The sequence below is a fragment of the Thalassophryne amazonica genome, chromosome 14 (genome assembly GCF_902500255.1).
Source record: "Thalassophryne amazonica chromosome 14, fThaAma1.1, whole genome shotgun sequence".
NCBI classification, from domain to species: Eukaryota; Metazoa; Chordata; class Actinopteri; order Batrachoidiformes; family Batrachoididae; genus Thalassophryne; species Thalassophryne amazonica.
In genome coordinates, this window is record NC_047116.1 from 162,220 (window position 1) to 184,416 (window position 22,197).

Below are 22,197 nucleotides of genomic sequence, written 5' to 3' on the forward strand. Positions count from 1 at the left end.
TGCATTTATTATCCAAACAAAATGCTTTGCATATAATCATTCCCTTTTACTGATGTGCTCATTTTAACTGATGTGTGTGTGCGTGTTTGTGAGATCTTTCCGCAGTATCTAAAATGTTGATGTTGAAGTACTCTGTTTATCCAAAGGATGTGTTTAACTGACTAGTAAGAATGATGTATCCATTTAAGTGTCTTAGAACAAATAGTATTTCAAATTAATTAATGTGTTAAATAATTTAATCAGTTCTGTCTGCCCTCTTTTGAAGACATGAAGTTTCTGTGAGATTACATCCACCCTCAATGGGTGGAGTTTGGTGACGTCAGTCCCCCTTTAAAAGTTAGAACAGAGTCTTGCCTCTGGCCCTTCTGCTACCTCCTTCTGCCTTCTCTCTTTCCTTTTTCTTTGTAAACACTTAATTTTTTATCTATTTTTGGGCCTAGGCCTCATTGGCAAGCTAAGCTAAGCTAAGCTACCACGTGGCATTCATTCATTCTTTCCTTTTGACAAGTTTTAACCTGACGCTTTAAAGGCGTCAAGTCTTTTGAATTTTTAAGAGAACTTCTGACCTGAACTTTTCAAATTAAGAGTAATTTTACAGAAAGGCGACTTTCCCTTTTTCATGATAAATTTTTCTAATGATTTTAATGTTTTTCTAAATTCACAAAGATTTTTAATCCGGTCCAAACAAACTTTTTAAAAGCTACTAAAACTTCCACTTCTGGGTCACTGCACGCTGACATGCAGTTGATTCCAATCCTGACTGCAGCAGCTATGGCAAAGCCAGCCGACCAGCCCCGGGATCACCCGGGGACACCTCTGAGCGAACCCCTCCAACCCAGGTGAGCTCACGGTGCCGAGCAGAAATATCAATGACGGATGAACGGAACGAGCCCTCCAACAGCAGCTAATCGACCCAGTCCAGGCTCCATGAAGGAGGTTTGTTGTCAATGGATACAGGTGGCTCCTCATCCCTTCTTTTTAAAACATTCATGTAATATTTTTCTTCATAATTGTCTTCAAAATTCATCACTAAATTCCAATCAGAATTATTTACTTAAAGTTTTAAGCTTCACCTCTTTCTTCCAACGTCTTATGAGCGAGTAAGAAAATTGTTTCCATGAATGAACATAATTTTCATTGTCTATAAAATGCCAGTCAAATGTTAATTTCTTGTATAAATTGTTAATAAATTGTAATTATTTTCTACTGTGGTTTATTTTGTGTACAGAAGGAAACTCTTGGTCAACCGTATTGTGAGAATTCATGACCTTAAGATCAGATTGATTAAATTAACTTGAGACTAATTAATTCATTTGAGACTGATAAATTAATGTTTAAATTATAGTACTTATGCCATATAAAAAAGAATAAGTGGTGCCCCATTAATGCTTAAATAATAAGTATTAAACCCTAAATTAATTATTTTGGTGGCCCATAATTTTGGGGCCTAATCCAGTCTAATTTAATTTGGGAGTTTAATTACTTATTCACTACAAGTAAATACTACATATATTGTGTCCCCGTTGTGAGGCCTGAATATATGTAAAGCAAAGTGTCTCCACTTAAATCAATAAAATAAAAACGCTACATATTTATTGGTGTCCCATGTGGAGGCATGAAGATTTAAACCAAATCACTACATATTTATTGGTGCCTTGGTGTGAGGCGATTCAGTAAATAAATTATTAATAAATTTATTCCAATAAATTTATTAAAATCGCTACATTAATCAACAATTAAAAGGAATCAAACAATAACAAACAAAGATAAACAAAAACCAACAACAATTGTGCAGGGTGCTGATCCATTACAATTCTACAGTAAATTATATTATTTGACAGGTCATCTTTCAAGCTTTGCTTATATTTATGCAATTTTGACCAATGTTTTACAAAGATATGACCTCTAAGTTGAAGACTAAAAGTTAATCGCTCCATCAAATAAATGTTCTCTGTTATGTTTAGCCATTGTTTGATCTGGAGGGCTCCTTTTTTAGCCAGTTCCTTGTTATTGCTTTCTTTGATGCAATTATGAGGATTTTAAGGATGTACTTGTCTTCTTTAAGAACTGTCTCTGTGGGTATCAGACCCAGTAAGAAGATCTCTGGGACCTTAGGGATAACATAGGCCATAATACAGTCCGTTATTTCAAACACACTTTCCCAGAATAGTTTTAGTTCTGTACATGTCCAAAAGCTATGAGAGTGTTTGAAGTTCTAGTGACCACACTGTCTCCAACACTGGTGAGGCCCCTGGAATTTGTTAATTATATGAGGAGTAATAAAGAACCTTATCAGACTTTTCCACCCAAATTCCCTCCATCTTTTAGAGGTAGTTGATGTTTTTTTTTTATTTATAAAGCACCTTTTACAGACCAGGGTCACAAAGCGCTGCACATGGCATACAAAAATAATCTAAAAATAACATACGAAACAATAAAATACAATATTAGGCTAAAAAGCTAACTTAAAGAAATGCGTCTTTAGTTGCCTTCTAAAAGTATCTATACAATCCAGAGAACGAAGGGCACAGGGAAGCTCATTCCAGAGGCTAGGTGCCACCACTTTAAAAGATCTGTCCCTGCGAGTTTTAAAACGGGTCCGAGGAACCATCAACAGGTTCTGATTGGACGACCTGAGGCTCCTGCAGGAAGCATAAGGCTGGATCAGGTCCCTGTTGTACTCCGGTGCCTGTCCATGCAGAGCTCTAAAAGTCAATACCAGGATTTTGTAATGAATCCTGTAGGAGACAGGCAGCCAATGCAAAGTATTAAGAATAGGAGTAATATGGTCCCTCCTGCGGGTGCGGGTAAGCAGGCGCGCAGCAGAATTTTGCACAACCTGCAGGCGGGCCAACTCCTTCTTATTCAGACAGGTGAAGAGACTGTTACAATAATCCAAACGCGATGAGACAAACGCATGAACAATCATCTCAAGCTCTTTTAAAGTCACCATCTTACGGAGCTTAGAGATGTTCCGAATTTGGAAAAAACAGTTCTTAACCAGGTAATTTGTGTGCTGCTCCAGAGACATCCCTCCATCCAAAATGACACCCAGGTTACGCAGGCTGCTTTTGACCGTGCAGCTTAGGCTACCGAGATGCTGCTTAATTCCAGGTACAGCACTATCTGGTGCTACAATCAGAGTCTCAGTCTTATTGGAATTTAACTGCAGACTGTTCTCAGTAAGCCATTCCTTAATTTTGGCCAAACAATTTGTGAGAGAGCAGAGTTTCTGTGGCTCAGTTGTCTTAAAAGAGCAGTACAGCTGCAGATCATCAGCATACAAATGATAAGACACATCACTGAACTGCTGGATCAGCTTGCTGAGAGGAAGGAGATACAACGGGAACAAAACAGGTCCCAAGACCGATCCCTGTGGCACACCCCTCAGAAGATCTGCAGATTCCGACACTGCATTGCCCACCGTCACACTAAAAGTTCTACCAGTCAGGTAAGAGGTAAACCACTCTAAAACACAACCTGACATTCCAACCAAATCCCGCAATCTGTTTATCAGAATGCCATGGTCAACGGTATCAAACGCCGAAGACAGATCAAGCAGAATCAGCACAGAACATTTGCCAGTGTCAGCTGCCATCATCATGTCACTAGACACCTTCAACAGGGCTGTTTCAGTAGAATGAAATTCACGGTACCCAGATTGAAAAGTGTCATGGATGTTGTTAGCCTGCAAAAACGATCTCAATTGAGCACAGACTACCTTTTCCAAGACTTTGGCCAAGAAAGGGGTTTTAGATATTGGCCTAAAGTTCTTGAGCTCTGTAGAATCCAATCCAGCTTTCTTTAACTGTGGTTCCACAATGGCATGTTTAAAATAACAGGGAAACACACCACTCGACAAAGATATATTAAACATTTTAGTAATGTAGGGCCCGATGGAGTCAAATACATTCACAAACAGTTTAAACGGAAGAACATCCAAAATAACAGAGGATGGCTTCACTTTATTCATGATGGTTGAGATGTCCTCTACAGTAACAGGCCCAGCACTGAGTGGGAGGTTCCCAGAGCTGGGGACCATGGCATGGAGGCAGGTTGTCCTTTATAACTCTAACCTTATCAATAAAGAAATCCAGGAACTCCTCACAACTAGTTTTAGAGATAACAGGAGTGACGGCAGCAGGTGACACAAGAGAGCTGATTGTGTCAAAAAGCACTTTAGGATTTCTTTTATTGGAGGCAATCGGGCGATTAAAATAACTCGTCCTGGCCTCCTCTATCATCTTATTTAAGGAAGATATTAAGTCTCTTAAATGTAGCCTGTGAACCTCCAGTTTTGTTGACTTCCATAGGCGTTCAATCTGGCGACATGTTCTCCTTAAAGTCATAATCCCATCATTTATCCAAGGACAGAAACTTTCACGAGGAGCTTTATCAGCCTTGAGTGGTGCCACTTGATCCAAGATAGTGGCACAGTGGCTATTAAAGCTATTCATAAAACAATCAGTTTCAGTGAGATTATTAAAAAATAAAAGGTTGAACTTATCACAGAAAAGCGTAGCTGTTGTCTCTGTGATAATTCTCCTTTCTGCCTTAGTAGAAACAGGTCGAGGCTCAGATGGCACCATCACATCAAAGAAAACACAACAATGGTCACTCAGAAGAACATCCTCCACACATACATTGGTAATTTCCAGGCCCAGTGCAAAAACCAGATCCAACGTGTGACCCTTGTTGTGAGTGGGACCTGACACATACTGTTTAAAATTAAAAGCCTCTGTCATAGTTATAAGCTCTCTTGCTGAAGTAGAAGAATCAACATCAATCTGGAAATTAAAATCATCCAAAATTAAGACCTTTTCCAATCTAATTATAGACGATAAAAAGTCAGTAAAAGCCTTAAGAAAAGTCCCAGCAGGGCCAGGAGGTCGATAGATCAAAATACTATAAAATTTATGTGAGGAACCAACTTCCATCATGAGTGCCTCAAAAGAGGGGGCGTGGCTCGTATCCGACAGTCTGCATGTGTACCGGTCCCGGTACACAGCAGCCAGTCCTCCCCCCGCGTGACAGGGGCGGGGCTTACCCACCGCTAAGCAACCCGCAGGACAGAGCTCATTTAAATGGATGCATTCATTTTCCCTCTGCCACGTTTCTGTGAGGAAAAGAAAGTCCAAGTTTTTCCTGACAAAAAGCTCATTAATGGAGAACGCTTTATTTGAAATAGAGTGCGCATTCAATAATCCAATCCAACTCAACAATGAGGCGGTAGTCGAGTCCGCTGAACACAGCGGGATAGGCTGCAGACATCTCCCACGGTCACGTGAGGCACCACTGTACCGGTGAAACTCACACTGCTCCCTAGATGTAAACACGGAAAGCAGGGACGGACCCGGGACCCAAGCGACTCGTCCATCGGGGACCCAGTGATGTCCAGGCTGAGTCCTGCAACACAGAGGAGTGGTGGGATGCATGAACAGGGCCACACTGCCAGCCGTATGGCCCTGCAAGAGTGGAACTGGGCAAAGCCACCTGTAACTTCGGTATTCACGAGCCGCACACCACACTCCTCGTCTGATCCGAACCTGGACACCTGCTCTGCAGCCTCTTCTCCTCTTTTTCGGACTACCTGGACGTCGCCACAACATCAGGTATTCCCGGGAGGACAGGGAACACACAAACGGAGGTGGGAAAGTTTGCTTGTAGCTATCCCAGTCATGAAAGAGGCATTCCATTGTCTCTTTAATTTTAAAAAAAGAGTCACGATCATAAATCTGTATTGCACTCACGCAATCACTATCCGTCAAAGCTGATATGACAGCACACACAATCAGGAAAATAACAAAAAAAACGACATGGTAACAGGCAAGCAGCAGCCGGAACACACACAGGCGCCATCTTGTCTCCAATTTCACGTCTTGTTTGCTGTGTGTTGCACACTGTAAGCCAATCACTCTGACAATGCAATGTTCAGCTCCTTTTCCCATTTAAATTTTACATATGATGTGTTGTTTCCATTTCGGGCTTGTAACCCTCTATAAAGCTTAGACACCATTTTGGTTGGAGACATTTATAAGCTTCTGAAAAAATTCTGACAAAATCAGTAGTGGGATGGGATGCACCTTTACTCATTTCTTTGTCATACAAATGATGCTTGTAAATATCTAAACAAGTCCTTATTTTCCAAATTAAAATCAATTTTCAATTTTTCAAATGAAGGTGCCTCCTTCCACAAACAAACACAATGTTGTTAAACCCTTTTCAATCCAGCCCACAAAGTGTGGGTCCAACCTACCAGGTGAGAACTGTTGCAAGAAAGGAGGCCATGTCCAAATTTTTATTTCCTTTGCCAAATTGTATTTTTGGACAACATCATGCCAAATCAAAAATGTGTCTTTTACAATACAATTTCCTTGATTACTAATCTTTTTTTTTCTCCTAGCTGTGATTGGGGTGCGGACTCTCCCATCCCTGACTCAATTTGTTTCCACTGAGCATTAACTTCTGGAGAGCACCAACAAACTATGTATCTCAAATGGGCTGCAAAATACTACTCCTTCAGGTTGGGACAGCAAGGCCCCCATGATTCTTATTGATTTGGACCATTTTAAATTTAATCCTTGGCCTAGCTGCTGCCCAAATAAATCGTGATATTAATTTATCCCAAAAATTAAACTGTGAATCAGGAATTCTAAGCGGTAGTGACATAAAAAGGTATAGAAATCTGGGCAGCAGATTCATCTTCACAATTTCTATCCTTGAACTAAAATCAAGAGTCAGTGAGGTCCAGCGAATTATGTCCTGTTGAACTGAGTGTAAAAGTTTATCAAAATTTAAGGTGAAGAGGCTATTGAAGTCCTGAGAGATGTAACGCCTAAATACTTCATCTTTTTTTGCATCCCATTTGCGTTTACACATTTGTTTTATAAAGTTACTTGGAGAGTACTTAAGTGTTTGTGCTTTTGTTATAGTTATCTGATAGCCAGACAGGTACCCGAATTCTTTCAGTATTGTCATGAGTTTAGGGAATGATTCTTCTGGGTTCTGAAGATAAGCAATAATATAATCTGCAAAAAGGGCTATTACATGTTCAGTATTTGATATGGTGATTCCCTTTAGTTATGTATTTTGCATTATTGCCTAAGCCAGGGGTTCTAAGAACAAAGCAAAAAGGGCAGGGCTAAGTCCACATCCCTGACGTGTACCTCTGTACAGTTGGAAACTGGTACTTAGATGTCTATTTATCTTGGCCACTGGGTTACTATATAATAATTGTACACAAGCAATACATTTTATATTAAATCCCAAATGTTCTAATACTTTAAATAAAAAGGACCAACTAACACGGTCAAAAGCTTTTTCTGCATCAAAGCTTACGAGTACTGCGCTACGTTTCTGATTGCTTGCTTCCTCTATAATATGTAGTGCTCGTCGTATACTGTCATGAGTTTGCCAGCCCTTTATAAATCTGGCATGGTCTTCATGTATTAATTCTACCAAGTGATTTTCTAATCTTTTGGAGATTATTGAGGTAAATAGTTTGTAGTCTATGTTTAGCATAGAGATCGGGCGATAAGATTCGCAAAACTCTTTATTTTTATCTTCTTTAGGTATGACTGATAGGGTCGCCTTTCACCAAGATGGTGGTATTTCAGCCCTATCAAGAGTCCAATTGAATGATTTAAGCAGAAGTGGGGCAAGTTCCGCTTTAAACAGTTTGTACCACTCGCTTGTGAATCCATCACTACCAGGGCACTTATTTTTTTAAATTATTAATTGCATTATCGAATTATTTTCTCATTATGGGTATGGTTAAAGCTTTGTTCTGTATTAGCCCTATGGATGGTAGGTCTAAAGATGAAAGGTATTGACTAATTCTGCTCCCTTTTATTTGTGTTGGGCTCGAATACAGTGATTTATATTATTCTCTAAAGATTGTGTGAATTTGTATTAGATCACAGGCCAATTTACCTGTTGAGGGGTCTCTAATTCTGAGGATGGCATATTTTAGCTCTTGCTTCCTGAGATGCCTCGCTAGCATTTTAGTTGCTTTTGGCCCCGATTTGTAGAAGGTTTGCTTGCAAAATCTTAATTTCCTTTCCAGTTGCTCCTCCATATACATAAATTTTAATTTTGTTCTTAGTTCTCTTTATTTCACTGATTAAGTGGATCTATAGGACTTTTGTCTCTTGCAACTCGTAGTGTCCATAGAAAAGTCGCTCACTCATTATTATAGTATCAAAAAGAGACTTCAGAAAACTCCTGTCAGATTCTGGAAGAACATGCACATTTACTAATGTAATCAGAGTGTTATCTATCTTTCCTTTAACTATTGTATATCTACCTTCCTTATCTCCGAGCTCAGTGAGCAACTCAAAATTTACTTAGTTAGAAATGAGAGTTGCTACGCCTCTCTGCCTGCTATTTCTGCAGGAACTATAATATAAGTTCAAGTAACCAAAACATTTGAATTTAGCATGTTCTTGTTTTGACAAATGTGTTTCCTACAAAAAAGCCACATGTGCCCCATCGTTTTTCAATTTTTCCAATAATCTCTTTCTTTAAGTTGGACATCCCAGACCATTTATATTTATAGAAAGTATTTTCAAGGTATTTACCATTTAGTCATTAGTACAAAAGCAGTTGTAAAGGACACCCCACAAACACAAGTGAACAGTAAAAAATCGAGTGAACAGTAACATTTTAACTTCCAAAACAGAAGAAGACTCTCACTCCCCTTTAAAGGCCCCACTGGTGGGCCGAAGGGAAGGCCCCTCGGGAAGAGGGGGCCCCGGAAGGACCGCTATTGTGTCTATAAACATAAACACTTCCGTTCTATATGTCCAACGTATTTCAAATACACTGAAAAAAGCCAGTTCTCCCACCTGATTGTTGACTGAAAACAGGCTGGAATGGTGTTGAATAAAGGTGGAGGTGCCTCACTGTTAATTCACCTGGTCTCTCTGGAAGCCCTGTAATTTAACCTTTACTCTCCGTGAAACTGCAAGACCATTGTTTCCCATTGACTGCTAGCCCAGAAGCTCTCGGAGATGTGATGTTGCAGTTGTCCCTCCTTCAGCGGGGGCTGGTTCCTCCGCCTGGAATCCGCGCCTCCTTGACTCACTGTAAACATCCTGTGCGTTCTTGTATATGCGAATGCCAGATTCCCTGTGGATCGTCATGTCAGTAAACGGAGTTTGGAAACGTATGTTCTTCTCCTTGAGTATTTTCTTTATAGCGCTGTACTCTTTGCATTTATTAACGATCTCTTCTGGGTAGTCGTGGTCGAAATTATTTAATCTGTGGCCCACCTTAATTTTCTTTTTCCATGCTTCCCTCAAGACCATTTCTTTAGTTGAATATTCCTGAAAGTAAATGATGACAGGTCTCGGTGATGCCTCCGGTGGGGGTTTGTTTGCCAGGGAACGGTGCGCACGCTGGATTTTCAGATTAAAATCCTTGGGTATTTGCAGGTGGGTCTTCAAGAATGTGTCAATAAACTGTGGCATGGGACTTGTCTCTTCATCCTCTGGCAATCTAAAAATGCGAATGTTATTTCTTCGCGCCCGTGATTCCAAGTCAGTAAAGTTTTTCTGGAGGCTTTTCTGCTCCTCCAGACATGTAGTCATCACCACTGTCACCTCTTCTACCCAGGTCTCCAGCTGATTTATCCTGGACTCTGCCTTGTCCATCCGCTGAGACAGGCCTTGCATATCGTTAGCAATGTTGTCCAGCTTGCCATTGATTGCTTGGCTCACAGTGTCCAGCTTTCCATTGATTGCTTGGCTCACAGTGTCCAGCTTGCCATTGATTTCCTTTGTCAGTTTGTCCATATTGTGTTTGCTGTCCTCCTGAATCTCCGCTTTCAAATCCATTATGGCTTTAAGTATCTCCGAATCAGATGCGCTGTTAGCATTAGCTTGATTCACCTGGGAATTAGCATTGGTGGTCAATGCGCTTTTCTCCTGGGATTTTGGCATCCTCACATGTCTTTTATGGCCTGGTGTAAAGTTGATCAAGGCACATATACTGCGGCATTTTGGAATTGCCTTTCATTGCTATGCTGATGATACTCAACTGTACATGCCGATAACTGCTGGTAATCTCACTCACATAAAGTCTTTTGAAAATTGCCTTGCATCAGTGAGAAGTTGGATGTCTTGCAACTTCCTACTTTTAAACTCTGATAAGACTGAAATGATGGTTCTTGGTTCTCATATGGACAGAGTGAGGAATCTTGGGGTAATTTTTGATCCTACAGTGTCTTTTGACCTCCACATTAGAGACATTACGAGGATTTCTTTCTTCCACCTGCGAAATATAGTAAAGATTCATCCCATCCTGTCCATGCATTTGTTTCTTCAAGATTGGACTACTGTAATGCTCTATTTTCTGGTTTGCCGCAGTCCAACATTAGGGGTCTTCAACTGGTTCAAAATGCGGCTGCCAGACGTTTGACTCAAGGCAGAAAGTTTGACAATATTAAGCCTATTTTGGCATCGTTCACTGGCTTCCTGTCGCTGCAAGATCGGATTTTAAGGTTCTGTTATTGGCTTTTAAAATTGTCTGGTCAACCCCTACATACCAGCTCAGGCCCTGCACTTGCAGGGTGCAGGACTATTGTGTGTTCCTAGAGTGAATAGAGTCTGCCGGTCACAGAGCTTTCTCCTACCTTGCCTCAGCTCTGTGGGATGATCTCATGGCACATATATGACAGTCGGATAATGTGGAGACTTTTAAATCGAGACTGAAAACATATTTGTTTTCCTTGTTTTATCATTAGTTTTATTGTGTACTCTTTTAAGTATTGTCCTTTTTATTGAGTGTTTAACTTTATTCAATTTTTTTCTCTGTTTTTGGTATTGTGTTGTGTAAAGCGCCTTGAGGTGATCTCATTGAGTTGGTGCTATAGAACTTTAAATTTTGGAATTTGAATGGCAAACTATAAGTTGAACAGAGGATAAAAGACAAACAAAAATGGTGACTACAGAACAATGCAATGAATAACTAAACCTACTATAAATGATAACGGAAACTAAAACCCAGGATTACAGAACACAACCAGACCAAGAGACACTGAAGATAAATAAGAAGCAAAACCAGAGAATACATAATTACTACTGAAGATAACAAATACATGAATGACAAATAAAATAAAAGATAACCAGGACTGAAACTAGAGACTCAAGCATCCAAAAAGAAAAGCAATAAATGACTGAACGGAAAATACAAATCCAGAGACAAGAGAATAATTAACTGAAAATGCAATACATGAGTGAACCGAGAATACCATAAAGAACCAAAACCAGGAACCAAAGAATAATGCATAAACTGGAATAACCAGAACCAAACTAGAATGAGAATAATCAAGTGACAAAAATAAAAATACTATAACGTCAAGACCGGGGTAAACGGAAGGAAAAGAAAAGGGGAGAAATAAAAGCTGGAACCCAAACAGGACCGAAACCTGACACATTATGGTTCTCCAATTGGTTCAAAGTTCCTCGACTTTGCCTGGAGGTCGAATTTTCATTCGGGCGGCATTCAGGCTCATTCGGTCTTCTAGTGTGATGGGGGTATAAAATAAGCACACAATTTTACTCACACATGTTTCAGTACCTGGTGTGGATGTGGAAGTTGTTGGTTGTTCCTGTGTGTTCAAAATCATGAACTGCTGCAGCAAAAACCATTGCAAGAATCTCCAACTCGCTGAGCCAGTGCTGTGTATACACACACACACACACACACACACACACACACACACACACACACACACACACACACACACACACACACACACACACACACACACACACACACAGTATCATTTATTTATAAAAAGAAAACCATGAAATTCAAGTGTGCATGAAGCTTTGCAAATCATCACTTGTCTTTTGACACAGCACAATTTGTGAACTGTTTCAAAGTATGTGCTTATGATTTGTGTGTACATGGAACTCAAAATGTTTGCAATTTATTACTGAATGTGGTTTCTCATGTTCTTTTGTTGACTGTTGTTGAGAGGAGCCTTCAGCTTTCAGGCTCCTCTCCTGTGGAACCAGCTCCCAATTCAGATCAGGGAGACAGACACCCTCTCTACTTTTAAGATTAGGCTTAAAACTTTCCTTTTTGCTAAAGCTTATAGTTAGGGCTGGATCAGGTGACCCTGAACCATCCCTTAGTTATGCTGCTATAGACGTAGACTGCTGGGGGGTTCCCATGATGCACTGTTTCTTTCTCTTTTTGCTCTGTATGCACCACTCTGCATTTAATCATTAGTGATCGATCTCTGCTCCCCTCCACAGCATGTCTTTTTCCTGGTTCTCTCCCTCAGCCCCAACCAGTCCCAGCAGAGGACTGCCCCTCCCTGGGCCTGGTTCTGCTGGAGGTTTCTTCCTGTTAAGGGGGGTTTTTTCCTTCCCACTGTAGCCAAGTGCTTGCTCACAGGGGGTCGTTTTGACCGTTGGGGTTTTACATAATTATTGTATGGCCTTGCCTTACAATATAAAGCGCCTTGGGGCAACTGTTTGTTGTGATTTGGTGCTATATAAAAAAATTGATTGATTGATTGATTGATTGACTGTATATGAAACAAAGCACTCTGAGCCTGCTCCTAATGAAATAACTGGATGCTGTGTAGGACAAAGAAATATGCTGGAGATAAGATCTAAGTGCAACTGAGTTCAGAGGATGTTCAGAAATGTTTCTATGAAACATGTAACACCCACCCTGACTGCATATTCCTTCAGGCTTTAGCCTTCAAAAACACATAAGTAAAATTTACTGGAACTAACAGATAATAGGGCATTACCACTTTTGTCTACAAGCACAGTACTCTACATTAAAAGCAGTCTCCTACTGCGCATTTTTGGCCCACATTGCCACCCTGATTCCAAAAACGAGAAAATCTGCCCATTTATAGCAGTCTAAAGCTGTGTCATATATAACAGGTTGGTGCACATTACAAATGATATTGAACATAGCTCACAACACACAACAGCTGCGGGGCATGCTCACAACAGTACTCTGTGCAGTTATAACTGCAAACATCTGTTGTTATAACAAGACTTTCCCACACAGCTAAAATATATCCGTTAACCAGAGGTGGGTCGAAGTCACTGTTAAGTCATTCTTGGATCATGAATTGGCAAGTCTCAAGTCAAGTCTCAAGTCAGCTTGCAAACAATTGGTGGTCATTATGACTTCAGACTTGCCGATTCATGACTTGAGAGTGACTTGCTGGTGACTTCGTCCCACCTCTGCCATGAACCTCTGAAAGCTGTCTTCTGCTGAAGAGTGTGACATGCTTTTCATGGGATTATAGATGTATATTATATTTAAAGAGGAGAATGAAATAGGCCAGCAAACACTGAATCTCTGAATGCACAACTGCTTAGGGTAGTATCTGACTGGGCTGTGACCAGGTGTGAATGGCATTTGCGTGGGGAATTCACAAAATGTTGCTTAACGTGTGCGGGGATTTGCATTCTCGTCACATGAGTCATAATGCAAATAATTTAATACTTTATTGTGAGACACATCTGCCAGCAGTGAGTGCACTGCCACCATGCAAAATATCCACATTATTCAATCAATCAATCAATCAACATTTATTTATAAAGCGCTTTACAGCACCGACTGGAAACAACACAAAAAAGAACATAAAAATAACAGAACATGTCACCTCCCCACTAAGTGTTAAAAGCCAGTTTAAATAAATAAGTCTTTAACTTAGATTTAAAAAGTGCTAGGTCAGGAATAGTACGTAACTCAAGAGGTAGCTCATTCCACAGTCTGGGGCCAGCTACCGCGAAAGCATGATCACCCCAGCGTTTATATCTTGACCTTGGAACATCTAAGTAAAGCTGACCAGACGCTCTTAACGTCCTACTGTAGGTGCGCAAAGTTAAAATTTCAGACAAGTAGGGAGGTGCAAGGCCATAAATAGCTTTAAAAACAAACATTAAAATTTTAAAATCAATTCTAAAACGAACTGGAAGCCAGTGGAGTGAGTATAGGATGGGCGCAATATGCTCACGTCTAGAAGTGTTTGTCAAAAGACGAGCAGCAGCATTCTGCACCAACTGGAGACGCACAAGAGACGACTGATTAATGCCTGCATAAAGTGCATTACAATAATCAAGTCTGGAGCTGATGAAAGCATGAATGGCCGTCTCAAGATCACGTCTACTGAGAAAGTGCTTTATTTTAGCCAAGAGGCGAAGTTGGAAAAAACTAGCTTTGACAACAGAATTTATCTGTTGATCGAACCTCAAATTCTGCCTTTATTTTTCTTCTGCTCCATGGAGCCATGCTAGGCATTGTTGTATTATTTATTTATTATTATTTGCAGTGCTTTTCCTTCCATGCCTACAGTCTAGGGTATTTCCACAGCCTCTCTTCACATAATAGCAGCCCACAGCCATCCAGAGCACTTTATGCACAAACGTGCCATCATTTCAGCTGTGCAAGTGGCGTTCAACATCCATGAGAGCGCTGCAGGTGAAAATCCTTGCACCTGTGGATTCCGGACGAGTGGTGCTTAACATTTGTGAGAGTGCAGTGCACCATTGGAGCAGCACTCACACTCTATGTACAGTGGGGCCAAAAAGTATTTAGTCAGCCCCTGATTGTGCAAGTTCTCCTACTTAGAAAGATGAGAGAGGTCTGTAATTTTCATCATAGGTACATTTCAAATATGAGAGACAAAATGAGAAAAAAAAATCTAGGAAATCACATTGTAGGATTTTTAAAGAATTTATTTGTAAATTATGGTGGAAAATAAGTATTTGGTCAACAAAAGTTCAACTCAATACTTTGTAACATAATCTTTGTTGGCAATGACAGAGGTCAAATATTTCCTGTAAGTCTTCACCAGGTTTGCACACACTGTAGCTGGTATTTTGGTCCATTCCTCCATGCAGATCTCCTCTAGAGCAGTGATGTTTTTGGGGCTGTTGCTGGGCAATATGGACTTTCAACTCTCTCCACAAATTTTCTATGATGTTGAGGTCTGGAGACTGGCTAGGCCACTCCAGGACCTTGAAATTCTTTTTTACAGAGCCACTCCTTCATTGCCTGAGCAGTGTGTTTGGGATCGTTGTCATGCTGGAAGACCCAGCCACATTGCATCTTCAATGCTCTCACTGATGGAAGGAGGTTTTGGCTTAAAATCTCATGTTACATGGCCCCATTCATTCTTCCCTTAACACAGATCAGTCGTCCTGTCCCCTTTGCAGAAAAACAGCCCCAAAGCATGATGTTTCCACCCCCATGCTTCACAGTCGATATGGTGTTCTTGGAATGCAACTCAGCATTCTTCTTCCTCCAAACACGACGAGTTCAGTTTTTACCTAAGTGTTTCGTTTGGTTTCATCAGACCACATGGTATTCTCCCAATCCTCTTCTGGATCATCCATATGCTCTCTGGCAAACTTCAGACAGGCCTGGACACATACTGGCTTAAGCAGGGGGACACGCCTGGCACTGCAGGATTTGAGTCCCTCTCTGCGTAGTGTGTAGCCTTTGTTACTTTGGTCCCAGCTCTCTGCAGGTCATTCATCAGGTCCCTCCGTGTAGTTCTGGGATTTTTGTTCACCGTTCTCATGATCATTTTGACCCCACAGGATGACATCTTGCGTGGAACCTCAGATTGAGGGAGATTATCAATGGTCTTGTATGTCTTCCATTTTCTTACAATTGCTCCCGCAGTTGATTTATTCACACCAACCTGCTTGACTATTGTAGATTCACTCTTCCCAGTCTGGTGCAGGTCTACAATTGTCTTCCTGGTGTCCTTCGACAGCTCTTTGGTCTTGGCCATAGTTAAGTTTGGAGTCTGATTGTTTGAGGCTGTGGACAGGTGTTTATACAGATAACAAGTTACAACAGGTGCCATTAATACAGGTAAGAGGTGGAGGACAGAAGAGCTTCTTAAAGAAGAAGTTACAGGTCGGTGAGAGCCAGAAATCTTGCTTGTTTGTGGGTGACCAAATACTTATTTTCCACCATAATTTACAAATAAATTCTTTAAAAATCCTACAATGTGATTTCATGGATTTTTTTTTCTGATTTTGTCTCTCGCAGTTGAATACTAGAGAAGCTTGAATCTTTGACTGGACTGGGTTGCTTGACCCGAGGACGTTGCGCTTCACACTTAACCCGCATTGCCTGTGTATGAATGAGGTGGTGGTGGTGGTGTAGAGGGGCTGTTTGCACAGAATGGCAGACACGCTTCCATCAGTTTTCCCCAGGGCAGCTGTGGCTATACTAATATCTTACTACCACCAATGTGAGAATGCGTGTGTGAATGAATAATGCAACTTGTAAAGAGCTTTGGGTCCCTCCAAGTTATTATTTATTTATTTATTTATTTTTATTTTAACTTGAAAGAATAAACTCCTTGAGACTTATAATCTTGTTTTAAAGGGGGTCCTCAATAATAACAACAAAAACTTCCAATGGGCAAGACATGCAACAGTACATACATAACAAAATATACAAACAAAGGCAACAATACAACTCCAAACAATTATTACACACAAACATATCTACACACACACACAAACACACAAAGCTCTCTAACACTCTCCCATTAGTACAACCATACGAAATGAATAAAATGAATTGGTATGGACAAACAGAATCAAAAACAGTTACATATGTTCTTAAGGTGTTGTACAAGGGCACTTTTAAATACAGACAAAGAGGTTGTAGAACGGATAGGGAAGGAAGGCTATTCTCATCATAGGGCGCTTTGTGTCTAAATGAAAATTGTCCAGTTTCCTTATTAATTCATGGGACAACAAAAAAAGATTGAGATGCATGTCCAAAACTATAAGAAGAATCAAAAGGAGTCAAATATTGTTTTAAATATTCAGGATAACTGAGATTAATGCATTTAAAAGTAAATATCAACCAGTGTCATTGTCATCTCCATCTCAGGATGGAGTAAGTCAGGACAACTGGTTATAAAGGTCACAATGTTCAGTAATAAAGCGGCAGCGAAGAATACCCCTACACAAACTGTTGTAAACTACATGAAGTGGTTTAAGATGAGAAGATGAAGTATTTTGATAAACTGTATGACTATAATCAAGAATGTGGAGTAATAATTGCATGACAATCCTCTTTCTTAGAGAAAAATTAAAACAATTAATTGACTGATAAAGTAGTTTCAATTGATGTATAATTTTATTAGTAACAGACTTAATATGGTTTGTAAAAGAAAGAAGGATCAAGCCAAAGTGTTGTGGGCTGCCTGTTCTGTCTGCTGCTGCTGCTTTTTCTCTTTTCTGCACAGGTGGCGTGCCGCAAGCTGATCAACACACCTGTTCCACATCTCATCAACTGCAATATATGAACCCTGGCTCTTCACTCCATAGTCGTCAGAAACTCTGAAAAGCTTCCACGGTAAGACTGGTCATTTTTCTTGCTGTAATATTTTTTCTCTCTGTGTTTCCACACACCAGCCTGAAAAGACGCAGCTTGTCGCTGACGCAAACCAAGACTTTCCTGCAGCCTGTGACGGAGCTCCCACGCTCCACATCAGCCAAGTTAATTGTTTGCTCTCTTTTGCTTTTAGGAGCTGCTGCATACTGAACTCTGCTTAAAAAGTAATACAAGTTGAACTGTGAACTTTTCCTGAAGAGGAGCAACTGAAAGAAACGGCACTGAATCATTTTTGTCTAATTTCCTGCTTACAGGACCAGCTGTGATCAATTATCACTGATTCAGACTGAACTGAGAACCTTTCCTGATTAAGAATGTTTTGAAGAGACTGAACAGAATCTTTATGCCTAACTGCCTGCTTATCTGGACCAGCTGTGATAAGTTGTCACTGACTGTGTGAACCGCTTCTGGAAGTGACTGGCTCAGCCCTCACCATCTGTATCTCTATCTCCAACCTCATTGACAGCTTGTCGCGGCCACCTGGCTCCAGATCCATCTGCTGGGACTGAAACCACTCTGGACTGCGCACTCCCTGGTTCCACCGCTCAGCAGGCCAGTCTCCACTCAGCTAGGCAGCCATTCACATTTATTCTGTTCAATAAATCCTTTGTTACTGCTCACTTTCTGCTTCTGGGTTCGTCTTCCACTCACGCCTGAATCATAACACAAAGACCTAAATGTTTAAACTGCTCAGCAGGAACAACTGGAGTATTATCCAAAGAAGTAAGAATGAGCTCAACTGCTGATATAGAGCTTTTCTTGAACAACATTGAGTGAGATTTTTTTTATTGTTAAGAAGCAATTTACTAGCTTGTAGCCATAATTGAACTGAGTTAAAATCATGTTGAAGTGAGCGCTGAATGTCAGCAATATTGGGTTTAGAACAATAAATCATATCATCCTCAGAGTTGAATATTACAGTCTTTACAGGTGACAGGAAGGTCATTAATAAAAATTGTAAATAAGAGGGCCAAGTGAAGACCCCTGAGGCACACCTTTATCAATAGTTTGAAAGTCAGTGACAATTAAAAAAAAAAAAAAAACACATTGTTGACAGTGATGGAGATAAGAGTTGAACCAGAGAAGAGAAGGCCTATCAAGACCAATCGAATGAAATTTGTCCAACAGTAGATAGTGATCAACCATGCCGAATGCCTTGGTAAGGTCAATAAATAAGCACCAGTAGATAAATGATTATCAAAACCAGTAAAAACATCATTAGTGAACTTCAATAAAGCAGAAGTTGTTGAAAAATATTTTCTATATCTAGATTGAAATGGAGATAAAAGATCATTGTCATCTAAATCTGATAGTTGGTTAAAAAAATTTTTTCTCAAAAACATTAACAACGCTATTAATAATTGATATTGGTCTGTAGTTGTTTAAATCACTATGGTCACCCCCTTTGTGGAACAACCCTTGCACATTTCCAGCCAGAGGGCACATCACAGGTGGACAAAGATAAGTTAGAGATCAGCTAAAGGAAAGGAAGGAACATCAGATGCAACCCATCAATGGCCTGCTCAGCCTCAGCTGGACTCACTTGTCCAAATGAAAATGAACTATTACAAGACAAAGTATCAAAAGACAGGAAAGAGTTACCTGTTGTGAAAGTGTAGTGACACGGACCCACAACAGGGGGCGCAAATGAACGGCCAATAGATGAGCCAAAAAGTAACAATTTAATGTTGTGAAACGTGCACAACGAAATGCAGACAATCTCAGAATATAATTACAGTCAAATCACAAAGGTGACGTGTGGGCAGGCTCGAGGATAGAAGACGTCTGTCCTGAGAAGAGCCGGAACCACACGATTTCCGCTGCCACAGAACCTGGTGAATACTGGAGCCGCCAAGTCCCGAATTCCCAGGTGATCACCGTCCCCGACTGTCGGATCTGGTACTGCTGGCGAGAACAAAGACAGTCAAGTGTGGGTGTGTGTACACCCAGTAACAACAACGGTGGGAATGCCACCTCCACCTCTCACTCAATATTCAGTAGAGTACCGCAGTGATTCCTCAGAGGAAAAGAGTGCCGTCCTGCACTCACTCAGCTTCCACAGAAAAAGGAACCGGTACTCCTGCAAACACTCACAATATACAGATATATTGCAAAAGAAACGGCTGAGGATATTACCTCCAAGGAAGTACGATATCTCGGCAACGAGGTGGAGATGACGTCTGGTCTTTATGGAGTACGATGATGAAGAATGTGTGACAGCTGTCAGGAATTAATGAGTGACAGCTGTCACTCCCGGCTGTGTCCGTGGTGGCAGTGCCCTCTCGTGCCTGAAGCCCGCACTTCAGGCAGGGCGCCCTTTGGTGGTGGGCCAGCAGTACATCCTCTTCTGGCGGCCCACACAACAGGACCCCCCCCTCAACGGGCGCCTCCTGGCGCCCGACCAGGCTTGTCCGGGTGCCTGCGGTAGAAATCGGCCAGGAGGGCCGGGTCCAGGATGAAGCTCCTCTTCACCCAGGAGCGTTCTTCGGGTCCATACCCTTCCCAGTCCACCAAATACTGGAACCCCCGGCCCATTCAACGGACGTCCAGGAGCCGGCGCACCGTCCAAGCCGGCTCCCCGTCAATGATCCGGGCAGGAGGCGGCGCCGGACCGGGAGCACAGAGGGGTGAGGTGTGGTGAGGCTTGAGTCTGGACACATGAAAAACCGGGTGGATCCGCAGTGAAGCTGGGAGTCGGAGCTTCACTGCGGCAGGACTGAGGATTTTGAGGATCTTGAAAGGTCCAATGTAACGGTCCATCAACTTGGGGGAGTCCACTTGGAGGGGGATGTCCTTCGTGGACAGCCAAACCTCCTGCCCGGGCTGGTAAGCAGGGGCCGGGGATCGCCGGCGGTCCGCATGGGTCTTCGCCCTCGTCCGGGCCTTCAACAAGGCAGAACGGGCGGAGCGCCACACCCGACGGCACTTCCGCAGGTGGGCCTGGACCGAGGGCACACCGACCTCTCCCTCCACCACGGGAAACAATGGGGGCTGATACCCCAAACACACCTCAAACGGGGAGAGGCCGGTGGCAGAGGACACCTGGCTGTTATGCGCATACTCGATCCAGGCCAGATGTTCACTCCAGGCCGTCGGGTGTGCAGATGTTACGCAGCGCAGGGCTTGCTCCAACTCCTGATTGGCCCGTTCTGCCTGTCCATTGGTCTGCGGGTGATACCCGGACGAGAGGCTCACAGTGGCCCCCAGTTCCCGGCAGAAGCTCCTCCAGACGTGTGAGGAGAACTGGGGACCACGATCAGAGACGATGTTGGTGGGTATCCCATGCAGACGGACGACGTGGTGGACCAGGAGGTCTGCTGTCTCCTGGGCTGTTGGGAGCTTCGGAAGGGCCACGAAGTGGGCCGCCTTGGAGAATCGGTCCACTATCGTGAAGATGGTGGTGTTGCCCTGGGACGGCGGGAGGCCTGTGACGAAATCCAGGCCGATATGGGACCAGGGGCGATGAGGCACAGGAAGTGGCTGGAGAAGCCCTTGGGACCTCTTGTGGTCAGCCTTGCCCCTGGCACAGGTGGTGCAGGCCTGGATGTACTCGCGGACGTCGGCCTCCATAGACGCCCACCAGAAGCGCTGCCGGACAACTGCCACGGTCGTTCGCACCCCTGGATGACAGGAGAGCTTGGAACCGTGACAGAAGTCCAAGACTGCAGCTCTGGCCTCTGGTGGGACGTACAAACGGTTCTTCGGACCGCTTCCGGGGTCCGGGCTCCGTGCCAGGGCCTCCCGGACGGTCTTCTCCACGTCCCAGGTGAGGGTGGCCACGATAGTGGACTCCGGGATGATGGGCACCGGTGGATCCGACAGCACCGTTTTGACTTCGTCTTCGTGTACCCGGGACAAGGCATCCGATCTCTGGTTCTTGGTCCCGGGGCGATAGGTGATCCGGAAGTCAAAACATCCGAAGAACAGTGACCAGCGGGCTTGCCTGGGGTTCAGCCGCTTGGCGGTCCTGATATACTCCAGGTTCCGATGGTCAGTGAAAACCGTGAATGGCACAGACGCTCCCTCCAACAGGTGTCTCCACTCCTCAAGAGCCTAAAGCCTCGTAGCTTAAAGCAGATAACCCGTAAGTTGGAGAGGAAATGGCGTCTCACTAATTTAGAAGATCTTCACTTAGCCTGGAAAAAGAGTCTGTTGCTCTATAAAAAAGCCCTCCGTAAAGCTAGGACATCTTTCTACTCATCACTAATTGAAGAAAATAAGAACAACCCCAGGTTTCTTTTCAGCACTGTAGCCAGGCTGACAAAGAGTCAGAGCTCTATTGAGCTGAGTATTCCATTAACTTTAACTAGTAATGACTTCATGACTTTCTTTGCTAACAAAATTTTAACTATTAGAGAAAAAATTACTCATAACCATCCCAAAGACGTATCGTTATCTTGGCTGCTTTCAGTGATGCCGGTATTTGGTTAGACTCTTTCTCTCCGATTGTTCTGTCTGAGTTATTTTCATTAGTTACTTCATCCAAACCATCAACATGTTTATTAGACCCCATTCCTACCAGGCTGCTCAAGGAAGCCCTACCATTATTTAATGCTTTGATCTTAAATATGATCAATCTATCTTTGTTAGTTGGCTATGTACCACAGGCTTTTAAGGTGGCAGTAATTAAACCATTACTTAAAAAGCCATCACTTGACCCAGCTATCTTAGCTAATTATAGGCCAATCTCCAACCTTCCTTTTCTCTCAAAAATTCTTGAAAGGGTAGTTGTAAAACAGCTAACTGATCATCTGCAGAGGAATGGTCTATTTGAAGAGTTTCAGT

General features: G+C 42.3%; 1 protein-coding gene across 1 annotated transcript in view; it reads right to left on the reverse strand.

Moving 5' to 3' along the window:
• The window catches only part of pde1a (phosphodiesterase 1A, calmodulin-dependent), a 397,928-nt gene that overhangs the window by 137,126 nt on the left and 238,605 nt on the right, over nucleotides 1–22,197 (reverse strand). Inside the window, exon 8 of the mRNA XM_034187112.1 lies at nucleotides 11,581–11,681. Coding sequence (XP_034043003.1) covers nucleotides 11,581–11,681 — 101 coding nt within the window. The remainder of the gene's footprint in view (nucleotides 1–11,580; nucleotides 11,682–22,197) is intronic.